General features: G+C 45.5%; 2 protein-coding genes across 2 annotated transcripts; one reads left to right on the forward strand and one right to left on the reverse strand.

The window, feature by feature from the left end:
• Positions 1-2,016: 2,016 nt before the first annotated feature.
• On the forward strand, positions 2,017-5,614 carry LOC308155767 (RNA-binding protein 41-like; the record flags this gene model as incomplete). The annotated part of the gene is made up of 7 exons (XM_080529140.1): positions 2,017-2,024; positions 2,903-3,019; positions 3,345-3,546; positions 3,761-3,965; positions 4,254-4,789; positions 4,945-5,092; positions 5,475-5,614. The coding sequence occupies 7 exons, from the start codon at positions 2,017-2,019 to the stop codon at positions 5,612-5,614; spliced, it is 1,356 nt and encodes a 451-aa protein (XP_080385266.1).
• Positions 5,615-7,984: 2,370 nt separating this feature from the next.
• On the reverse strand, positions 7,985-10,604 carry LOC308155145 (claudin-14-like). The gene has a single exon (XM_080528395.1). It carries the CDS (start codon positions 9,669-9,671, stop codon positions 8,838-8,840), a length of 834 nt encoding a protein of 277 aa, XP_080384521.1. The 5' UTR covers positions 9,672-10,604; the 3' UTR covers positions 7,985-8,837.
• Between the last annotated feature and the right edge of the window lie 1,490 nt (positions 10,605-12,094).

Consider the following 12,094-nt stretch of genomic DNA (forward strand, 5'->3'; position numbering starts at 1 on the left):
CATTGGCCAATCAACGGTGTGCAGCGTCATACGTCACACGCAGCCTGGCAAAAAGGTTCCGGGTCTCAAAAAAGGTTCCTGGCATCGATGGGTAGCTAAAGAAGCGACCCGACCCGACCCAGGCCGACAAATGGAAAAGCGCCAAAGAAGCAGGCCAGCCCGGGCTGACCCGGGTCAGCCCTCTAGTGGAAAAGCCCCATAAAAGTAATGCAGTGTTATGGGGCACGAGACGCAGCAGGGTCCATGTACAGTGTCGCTCGTGGCAGTACACCTGGCTCGTTCCCAGGGTTCCGACGAGAGCGAGCGCTTCTGTCCCTTTAAGGAACTAAGATGGTGTCCTGCGAGCTGCAGTTTCTGCGTTTCCTTCCTGCCTCCTCGCATATAGAAGATCACAGTACACTTTAAAAACCCTGCTGTACCCCCTGGGCTCGCAGAGACAGAAAGCGGACGAGAGTGAGAGACAGACACACATAGGCAGAGAATGCAGATCTTGCCCCGTTTCAGTTTCCACAATCAGCGCATTATGACAGCGCAACATTTGGGGGAACTACAGTTTGGAGAGAGAGAGAGAGGCAGGCAACGGAACTGCCTAGGGTCGATACTAGGATCTGCGATCGAGCGACCTCACTGAGTCCTGCGACAGTCACCTAAGCTGAGCTGTTATTCCCAGTACCGTTGCTTTAGTTGGCCAGCTGGGCTTGCAACACTCCAAACAACAGTAGCATGCCTCCCTCCTTGTCAGTCACTGTCCGATTCGGTTGAAATACATTGTCACATGTTGACAGTACCGTCTCATTTAAATGTCAGGCGATTACAGCAAGTACAGGTCAAAGTCAACAACGGTCAAGACGGGACTTACTTTCTTGGAACGGGTCTCCGTGTGCATCTCGGTAGCTAAGCAGGGGTGCAGGGGTGGAGTAGAGAGGGGGGGGTCGATCGGGCGGGGTGGGTGTATTTGAATAATAGAGATCTTTATTCCACCTTTCCGATCAATTATTGGGAGAAAGTATTCGTTCGGATGTTCTTTGAGATGATATCCCCGCCGTTCGACTACTATCCTCTTGAATCCTTCCCCTGAGTGTATCGGTGTGTTGTTGCCGTGTTCAGGGTTGGGCTCTCTCTCTCTCCGTTTCTCCTCCGCCTCTCCCTGCCTGTGACCCCACCCTGCGTCCCCACCCCTCAACTCTGTCAATCAGAGGCTATGCAGCCCAGCCGCAGAGCTGCCCGACCCAACAGCACACGCCAAACTATCCCCCCAAACCCGGCGCACACTGTAAATTCGCATGCATTTGTGGTCATGCATCATGCTCATCCATGTAGCTATACTAGTGTAAAGGGAACACACCCATGTCACTTAACCTAATGACGTAAAGTAAGTTGTAACGGATGTTTCAGGCTAATTGGGATGGGAACACCGACACTTCAACATGAGAAAGGTGTACACCTGAGGATTTAAGTATCGCAATACTATGTCATTCGTTATAATAAATATAATTGTGCATGTATTTTAATTCAGGCAATAAAGGTCCGTGTTCATTACGTGGGGGTGGAGGAGGGTGGGTGTGAGATGGCTTTTAGCGCCACACCCTCTTTCGTGACGTAGCAAGGGTGTGGCACATGAAATCATCCCCAGTCTTTTCTTAAAGAGATAGTCCACTCAAACTCTCAACGTACCTTTTTATGAATATCGATTTCATGTTATAAAATATGACAATGTTTTTTTTAAATCACCTAGAGCTTGCTTTTACCTCTGTGAGTACCTATTATTACACGCTTGTAGGCAGAATTTGTTTTCAAGTCATGTTTTTTTTCTAAACTAGACCTTAGCCACACAGCTGAGTGGGGATAACATGTTTTATCCTCAAATGCTCCTTCTCTAATTCACATAAATCTATTTCTATTGATTAAACAATTATTCTCTGTCTACTGTGTTTGGACTGTGTGAGAGCTGGCACGGTTTCACTACATTTCCCAGGATTCCACACGCGCTCCGCACAGGAAGAACGACACGGAAACATGCGACGGTAAACAACATTATCTGTAATCAGTCTCACATTAATATGAGCTATAACGGTTCTCTTGCCGCAATCTAACGGAATTTTATCGATGTATTTAATCATTACGTGAGTAATGTTGTCCAATCAGAATCTGTGTTTTAGCTAAGCGAATACGTGTCAGTACGCTATGCACTCAAGGCACATGGCCACTTGAATACGTTTGCATGTCTCAACCAAAGAGGGTCTTAATTAATCACATATTGTACAGTATGTATACAGCTAGCGCTTTTCACAAGTGCATTATCACTTAAATTGTGCTTCACAAAACTTGCTGTGAGTAGACCCCCATGAGATCAAATGAGATTGCAACAATGAATTGCTGCCGCAACGCAATTCACAAACTGAAACTAGTTGGAACTTGGAAGAAACCGTTATTCTCTAAAGGTGGCCGTTCTCAACAGTGACCTGACCCCATGTGCCTATGATGTGATTCCCATCACAGAACAGGGTATCCGCGGTGTCTTGAAAAGTATTAAAAGTTGATAAATCAATTTTGGAAAAATCAAGACCCTTAATAAGTATTAAAAAGTCTTATCACGATTTTATGAGGTCTTAAATTTTATATTTTTCTGAATTAGACTGTCCAAAGAGTTTGAGTCCTAAAAACGTTTAGTAAAAGTTTGTGAATTTATTAGTTTTATTAAAAAACAAAGATGAACCGGAAATTCTGTTGTATGATAGTGGTCTAGTCTATTGCAAACTAAAACTGTTAAGTTAAAGGTGTCACTGATGTGAACGGTTACAGCTTGAAGTGGCGGTGAAGTCTGGTTAATATTGACAAGGTCTTTAAAAAGTCTTAGAAAGGTATTGAAATGAACCTCAAGATTCCTGTATATACCCTGCAGAATCACCCGTCATGCGTGTGAGGATGGCCCGGTGCTGGAGGAGCAGGAGACAGAGGGCCAGAGGCAGCTCCACAGCCTTCTCCTGCAGCAGCTGGACACTGACGTCAACATCGACAGGTGAGACTCCTTCATGCAGTATTATCACACGTCAATGCAGTCTAGAGTCATTGCACACTCATTCTGATCGTCTTATTTTACTGCTTTGCAGTTGCAACTACAATCAACATAGTTTAAACTGTACAAAGCTATATTTACACCTCTATTGGTCCTGTTTTCAGGGTCCTTGTTGAGGTTGGCCTTTTAACAGGTCTGCTCGCTTTCCAATCAAGACGTATGAATAAAAAGACAAATCACAACATAAGAATAGAATGACTCCCACACGCAGTTTCTGCTTCGATTATTTACACAGAGATCGACTCAGACTTCTCCTTTATTGTTACAGCTGCGTGGCCAAGAGGAAGTGCTTTGCTCCGTCTGCCCTGTACAAGCCGTTTGGGGAGCAGGCTGCTGGGGTGAGGAGCCTGTCCCAGTTCCAGGCCCTTCAGGATGGGGAGAAGGAGCAGGCCAGCCTGAGAGAGCTGGGTCTCACCGACCCTGAGATAGAGCTCTGGAGGAACAGAGACGCACCGGAGAATACTGAGAAGGTGAATGCTGCTTGTTGTCGCTTACCAGTATGACAAGATATTTAGAATCTACAGACAAGATGTGTGGATTATCAAACATTTCTGAATGGAATAGCAGAACGTGTCTTTGAATGAAAGACTGTTTGGGTCGTTGTTATTGAGTGATTGACCTACTATGAGCCTGTGTGGGATTGTCGTAGCTAATGATAACAACCAGCCTTGTTGTGTTCCTCAGGACCATGGGGTGTATGCAGCCCCCGGGGCGAGGGATCAGCGCCTACAGGTGGTCAGGGACAAGATGGAGGCCAGGGAGGAACTCCTGTCCCGGCCCCAGCGCTTCGCTGCTAGCCGACCTCTGTCACGCAGAGAGATGGAGATAGAGCAGGCGCTGTTCCACGGCAACGATCGCCTGGGATTCCTCACTGCACTCTATCACCAAGGTGGGGATGGCATGCTCTGAATGCAAGTGGTTATTGTATTTTATTTAGCTAAGCTACAAGTTGAACACAAATAGAATCGACTATCTGTTTTTCTTACTGACATTTGTAATATCAAAACGGTCATCATGTTGTCACATGACATGTTCAAAAAAACTTTATTAAGCCTGCTCTATCAGACTGACTTCCTGTATAATAAGTTATGTAAATTACCCTGCAACTATCTAGTTACTACATGTAAACCTGGTATACTTAGTTACCACTTTCACGCTTACTTTTTTGTCCTGACAGAGGAAGATACTCAGTCTGACCAGCAGGGGTCATCCTCCACAGACCCCCTTGACTCGCTCTATAGGGATGTTCTGAACGAGGGAAGAAAACAGACAACTTTATCACAGGACTCTGAGGTGAAAACCACAGGAGACTCATACCTACCTCAGCCCCAACTAAAAGGGGACTCTTACCAATCACAGAGCTCGTGGAAAAGCACTGACCAATTACAGGACCAGATTGGCTGTCAATCTGAGCGCCTGGGTGGCAGGGACAGAGACTCTGACCAATCAAGGTCAAGTCAAGACGCTACAGGCCAATCACAGCTACAGGACAGACTGGATCATAGACAGTTGGCTGCTCCAAAGAAGATAAAAGTAAGCCAACCAATCGGCAGTCTGTGTGGAGGTATTAAGGCGGTGAAAGGGGGCCTGCTGACTGTGAGAGGAGAGATCAAGGATATTTCAGATGAGGAGATTCTGGATAATCGGGAACCAGAGGAAGGAATCCGGAACATCCCACGGTTCCAGAACTATCAGCCAGGGGAACCATCAAAGGTAGGGTCTCGGCAAAACAGTAAACAAACATGTGACGTCATTTCTGAGAGACACAGACACTTGCTTGTTCTTATGTCATTGATCATGCTTTGTTGAAGTCATCATGTGTTAGAGACAGTGTTAGTGAACTTAATATCTGTATTGGCTCTCCGTAGGTGCTGTGTGTGAAGAATCTGAGTGCGCAGGCGTCTGTGGCCCAGCTGGTGGCGCTCTTCTTCAGGTTTGAGAGGGACGATGGCCCGCCGGTGGTCTACCGTCTGCTCACGGGCAGACTCAAGGGACAGGCCTTCATCACACTCTCAGGTAACACAGTGACTGAGCACTCTCTCTCTCTCTCTCTCTCTCTCTCTCTCTCTCTCTCTCTCTCACACACACACACACAGGCACGCACACACACAAGCTCTCTCACGTAGGCTCACGTTACACACACATTCTCTCTCTCTGCAGCTACATGACTGAGGCTCACTGAGCTCTCTCTCTCTGTCTCTCTCTCTCTCTTACCCCCCCCCCCCCACACACACACACACACACTCAAACCTTCCTTCTAAATTGACAGCATACTGATCCCCCCCCCCCTCTCTCTCTCTCACTCTCTTTCTTTAATTACTGATAAATACACAAATGCACATGTTTGTATCATGTGTACACATAAGAGATATAACATTGTGTTATAATGTTCTTCTAGACACGGAAACCGCCCAAAAAGCCCTCAAGCTGGTTAATGGCTACAGGTTGCTAGGGAAACCTCTGGTGATCGAGTTTGGCAGAGAACGGAGGGATGGGGGAAAAACAGAGGATGGAGCAGGAGAAACAGAGAGAAAGTGAACCATCTCGCCCTGACAAAGACACAGACACAACAGCTTCAGCCCCGGCAGGGTCATGAAGTAGAGACTGAACATGTTGGGGGAAAAGACTAGAAGTCTAGTACTGCTGTTGGACACTCCTGGCCTGGTCACTGTGCCATTGTCCTTTCACATGTCACACGCTTCATCGCCACTTTTCATACGTCCGAATAATTGTCCCCAATTCACACAAGGAGGAGCCTGGCTATTAATTTGAGGGGGATAACATGTTGACTGTACACTTGTTTGTTTTTGTAAAGGTCAATAAAAAATGTATTGATTTGTTTTGTATTTTGTCTGAATGCTGATGTTCTTTATGTATAAAAGATGAAATGTCTATGGAATGTGAGCTGATGTGTAGAGTTTCAGATCTCTGAAAGTGGTTTCCTTTTGCGTGTCATTTGTCCGGTGGTCACTAGATGTCGCTCTACTCCACTGCATCACTGTATGCCTCACTGTTTAATCACTCACACAGGCCTGGCATTATCCCTGTGTATGTTTATGCGTCCAATTTGAATGCATAACTAGTGTATAATGAATGCTGAGTGTGTTCCACGAAGAAATGCCTCCTTGGTCATTTGTATGTATAACGAGACCTATAATAAGCCACCATTGTAGTACATTTTAGTTCATGTGATGTTTTTTATATGACACTAGGGGGCAGACTATAGCTACATCAGAGAGTATTGAATGACATCACCTCATGAAACAAAAAAGGTATGACTGGTACAGTATTTTCATAAACCAAGGCCATAGTAAGAACTCAGTGGAAAAAACAAGATGAGAGATTTACCTCTATATACTGAAGTCAAGAACATAAAAGAGGTCATGTGACCCACCTGGTCCCTCTCGAACAGTGTCTGAATGGAAGGCATGTGCCCTGGGGAGAGGATGTGGTTTAGCTTGTGTTTGTTCTTCCCACAAACAGACAAGTGTGTGTCAGTTGGAGGACATTGCTCATTCATTGCAGTTATCTCTCTGCATGTTCAGTGTCACACCTCAACGGGTTCAGTTTACTTCCCACCTATGCAAGGGGATATGGGTCTTGTTTCTTGAATAATATGTACAGTCATGTGAAAAAGTGAGATGATGAAATCAAATATGAAATATTTAGTTATTTTTTAAGAAATATGGACATATCAATATTTGATCTTCTTTCAAACAATATCTATAGATAAAGGTGATGTAATCGAACCAAAAACAATGAAAATGTACCATTATTATCATTATTATTATAAAAAATGAGCAAAGATGCCAGTTCCTACTGAGGAAAAAGTTAGGACAGCCTATGCACTAATAGCTGGTATTGCCCCCTTTGGCTGATATAACCTCAATCAGATGTTTCCTTTAACTGTCTACCAGTCTGGGAGAAGGTTTTTCCCACTCTTCCTCCATGCAGAATTCTTTCAGCTGTGTGATGTTTGGGGGGGTGTCTTGCATGCACAGCCCGTTTCAAATCACCCCACAGCATCTCAATAGGATAAAGCAAGTCCAAAGCACATTGTTCCAGAAGTCAAGATGTTTGTCTAGGTGTTGCCAGACTCATACGCATCTACAACCTTCCTTCTGAAGGCATTAGAGTGCTCTTTTGATCTCGCCACCACTCGCTTCAACAATCAAGAACTAAATATTTGAGATTTAAATAAGCCAGGTTTTCTTTTTAAAAGAAATGTTTTCAATTTCATTTGTTTAGTTATATTACCTTCCATCTCTCAATATTGTTAAAATTAAGATCAACTGTCCATATTTTTAAATATAAAAAGATAATGGTTTTTATGGTGTAAAATTTTACATGTTACATGTACTGTAGATGAATCATGGCATTTCCAAAAGGAACACCACTTCGGTTTGGTTATTTTCTATCAATGTGGTTGGTCTTTATACATTAGGGGCCCACAGGACAACCTTTAAGACATGCAGAATCCCAGGTTCGAGACCCCCTAGATACTATAACCTTCTCACAGAGAAGAGGTAGATGAGAGAGAGGAAGAGAGAGTGTGTGTGACTGGCTCTGCTGTAGTGCTGGGTTTGAGAATCAGCGAGTGGTGTGCAAATGTTTGGTATTTCAGTCTGGTGGCCATGACCCAGTCAGCTCTCCTCACCACCCTGCTCTCAGTGGACATCAACACTGAATCTACATATCGATCAGGAGAGTTTCTCTTTTTTGCTTGTTTAGGTTTGTTTGTGCCCCTCTTTCTTGTTTGTCTTTATGTGTCCATGGCTGTTATCATCCCTGTTGTGGAATGGGAGATAAGCCTATCTATAACACATACAGTAGATGACAGTGAGGTCTTCAGACATGACTGGCCTCCATTCTAGTGGTCTGTCAATGAGACAAACAAGTGGATATTTTCCTACGATCTTTATTTAATTGATGCATTTCAAGTAATCACATGTATTCTTACAAATATAAATGATTATTAATATTATTATACATTTGAATCATTTTCAAACAGATTGAAATAAGAAAAAAATAAGTCCATAAAAGAAAAGAACGCTATACTTAACAGTAGTGTTAGTGTCGATTACATTGAACATTAAAAAAATCCACATTCTGAAATATAGAAAAAACAACTCGCCAGTCAAAATAAACATATCACAAAAAGAAAACATATCAGCATGAATCATACAATAATCAATTCAATACGAGGTAAGTGAGTATGAGACAAAAAGGGAATGCTGTGTCATTGTATCTGACCAAGCCTGACCCATTTGTATCTCTGATATAACTAGGCCCAATGTGAGGGATATTGGTGGCCCAAAGAGGTCACTAGGGAGCATTAACTGTGTGTGTGTGTGTGTGTGTGTGTGTGTGTGTGTGTGTGTGTGTGTGTACTCATCAAGAACTCTTTTTGTAACTGTCCATGTAGAGGATGTTGCTGGAAAACGGCATAGAGAGGAGAGAGAGTTACAATTCATTTGATTTACAAAAGTCCCATTTTATCAAGGTTGAAGTTTCAGTTCAAGAGGAGCCTTTCATTTCAGTTCAGTCAGTCACTTTGCACGGTCATCCAGTCAAGACTACCCTTCCATGCACATCATTCTCTCTCTGATGTCCATTGTAACTTGGAGCTCTCTCATGGTGAAAAAAACACAAACGCCTCCAGATAGTTTGGCACTAAGAGTCGCCTGAACACAATTAGTGCACACACGAGACACACGAACGGCGAACACACAGAGTCATGTTTGAGAAGGCGCCAACATTCTCAGACATACCCAGTGACATCGTAGGCCGTCGCTGGATTGTGGTGGGGTGATTTCTTGGTCCCCTGGGCGGGGGTGCTGGATTGGCTACTGGTGCTGGTGTGGCTCCGGGCTAGCATCACCCCTTTAAGGGCAGTGTTGACCCCCGTCTGCAGGGTGGGGTTACGGTACGTCTGTGAGCTGGTTCTGGCCCCCGGCCCTGCAGCAGCTGCTGGCATGGGATAAGGATACCCGCCTCCCCCAGGCCTCCTCCCCCCTCGGTGGTTATCTTGCTCCTCACAGCAGGAGACGCACAGCAGCCCTCCTCCCAGCATGGAGACCAGCGATGCAGCCAGGCCCATGTACAGACACTCCCCCAGCTCAAACTTCATGCTGCTGTTGAGGCTGGGCTGGTAGAACGTCTGGACCACCTCGTGCGTGGTCCACGACACGGGGATGAGAGCCAGGAACCCGGCGGTGAGGAACAGCCCCCCTCCGGTCCCCGCCACTCGGCTCTTGGCCCGCGAGCCCTCCAGGCACACCGTGCACTGCATGCCCAGGCACGCCATGGCCACGGCGATGACGGAGAAGACGACGGAGATGACCATGAGCGCCCGCGAGGCCTGGAGGTCGGACGGCAACGCCAGCATGGAGTTGTAGGTCTCGCACTGGAAGGCGCCGGTGCTCTGGTAGACGCACTCCATCCACAGGCCCTTCACGGTGGCGACGGACGTGATGATGTTGGCCCCCACGTGGGCCGACGTCCTCCAGTAGGGCAGCACGGTGACCACCAGGGTCCCCAGCAACCCCAGCAGGCCCAGGAAGAACCCCATCAGCTCCAGAGCGGCCGAGGCCATGGCGACAGAGGCCGGATGCTGTCACTTCTACTACTGCTACTCCTCTTCCTCGGCTACTGCAGCTGCTACTGTGGCCTCTGTGTGTGTGTGTGTGTGTGTGTGTGTGCACTTGTGTGCACTTGTGTGGGACTAGGGCAGACTGCTGCCTGGTTCTAAATGTCCCCTGGCCCTCTGTACTCTTTCAACATTCAATGACACACTGCTGCTTTCTTTGTAAGTGTACGCTGTGTTCTCTGCCTGTTCCAATCCTCTAGGTCCTACTTATTCACTCTCACACATTCTCTCTCTCACTTACTGCCGCTACTCCCTCAGTGACTGCCCCTGCCGCCTGGTACGATCATCTGGTCCTCCGTCTGGTCCTCAGGCTCAAACAAAGACTCTCTGGTCTTGCAGAAAGCTTGAGAAACTGTATCCTGATCAATCTGTCGTTCTCTCTCTCTCTCTCTCTCTCTCTCTCTCTCTCTCTCTCTCTCTCTCTCTCTCTCTCTTTCTATGGCTTGATGCTACCGTTTCACTCTCACTTTCTTTCAAAAAGACTCTCTGGTCTTGCAGAAAGCTTGAGAAACTGTATCCTGATCAATCTGTCGTTCTCTCTCTCTCTCTCTCTCTCTCTTTCTATGGCTTGATGCTACCGTTTCACTCTCACTTTCTTTCAAAAAAAAAAAACGTTCTCTCTCTTACTCTAGGATACTCTTCTCTCGTCCCTCTCTGTGTTTGTCACCCTAACGGACTCTCTATTATACTAGGTCCTTCACCCTTCCATGTACTGTACACACAGTGACACACACACATACACACACACACACATACACACACACACACATATCCCCATTGACAGTGAGTTAACCATTTACTCATCACTCATCTCTCTCCCAAAACAGACCTTTGGTCCATGGTCCATCCCAAAACAAGGCCAACAGATGAACAGGCAAGCTAGGACAAGGAAAGGACAGCAGCATTCCTGCTGCCCCCACTGCCCACTGTTATGGAAGCTGAGGATGGAAGGAACAGAAAGAGAGGGCAAAGGAGGGAATGAATGAGTAATTACGGAATAGCACATTAACTCCTTATCTTAACACAAATCCCACTTAACATTACATTCATGGTCACAAAGTATTATTGCAAGGAACAGAGATGTTCAGTTACTTCAATGCGTTCTTGTTCTCTTTGAAATATACTATAGATTAGCACACACTGTTCCCACTAGATAAAGTATGTAATGTATATCTTGTAACCTATAACAAAAGGACACAAGTACAAATTAATTTGAAGTTAGATTCGACTTAGTTTTTTGTCAAAATTGATTTTCAGTATGCCGATTGTTTATTTGTACATCTAAGACATTATACATATACACATATACTGCACAGTCTTTATCAGAGAGAGAGGGTTCTTAGAATAAAGCGATCATTCTAACTTGGCAAATGGGTTGATCTGGGACAGGAAGAATTTCATTAAAGACACCGTGGTTGATTAGTCAGCGGTCATGGACACACACACACACACACACACACACACACACACGCACACACACTATATCTCTATTTATAGTCACTCATTACATTGAATAAAGGATTAGAGATATCGGTAAAAGGACTGATAGTTGAAATGAAAGAGATCTGGGGAATTCCACAAAGAAACAGAAAAGCGCCGATATTGTGTAAGAAGCTTTTGTATTAGGTCTACAAAATGGCAAAACACACATACTCTCTGTCTCTCACACACACATACACGTACCGTGGCAATATCCCTGCTTCAGGTGGGAAGATGGACAGTGTTATTCCTTGACGGTAACAGGCTAATGCATAGCGTGTGTGTGTGTGTGTGTGTGTGTGTGTGTGTGTGTGTGTGTGTGTGTGTGTGTGTTGGTGGAGGGCCGGGTTCCTCCGTTTTCCAGCTTTTCCAGCTCCAGACCTGACCCTCTCCTCCTAATCTCTCCCAATCTTTCCTCACAGGTCACCAACAGCATAATGAGATTAGCATCTAATCCAGGCACTGTTTCAGTGGAGTGGACGGAGAGGGCAAGGTCCACAAACACCACAAACTCCGGACCACCTGTTATACAGAAGCCTATGGTGCTATATGAGCATTACAACATGGCCACTTTAGTGTCCGATCCTGATGTATCTTTTGGTTGCTGCATCAGATAATAATCAAACAATAATGGTTCTGGAATGTGTTTGCATTTCTTGTGAGACAACAGCATAATGAGATTAGCGTCTAATCCAGCCACTGGTTCAGTGGAGCAGACGGAGAGGGCAAGGTCCACATACACCACACACTCTGGACGGTACCACTCTACCAATATGTAGAAACCTGTCAGCGGAGGCTGGTAGAGGTAGTCACCGGAGGACAGGCTCATTGTAATGCATGGAATGGAATGAGGAATGGTATCAAACACGTGTTACCATTTTCTCATTCCA

The sequence above is a fragment of the Nansenia antarctica genome (assembly GCF_963989245.1).
Source record: "Nansenia antarctica genome assembly, chromosome: 4".
In the NCBI taxonomy this organism is placed as follows: Eukaryota; Metazoa; Chordata; class Actinopteri; order Argentiniformes; family Microstomatidae; genus Nansenia; species Nansenia antarctica.

Coding starts and splice junctions, on each gene's coding strand:
- LOC308155145 (XM_080528395.1), bottom strand. CDS start 9,671: ATGGCCTCGGCCGCTCTGGAGCTGATGGGGTTCTTCCTGGGCCTGCTG.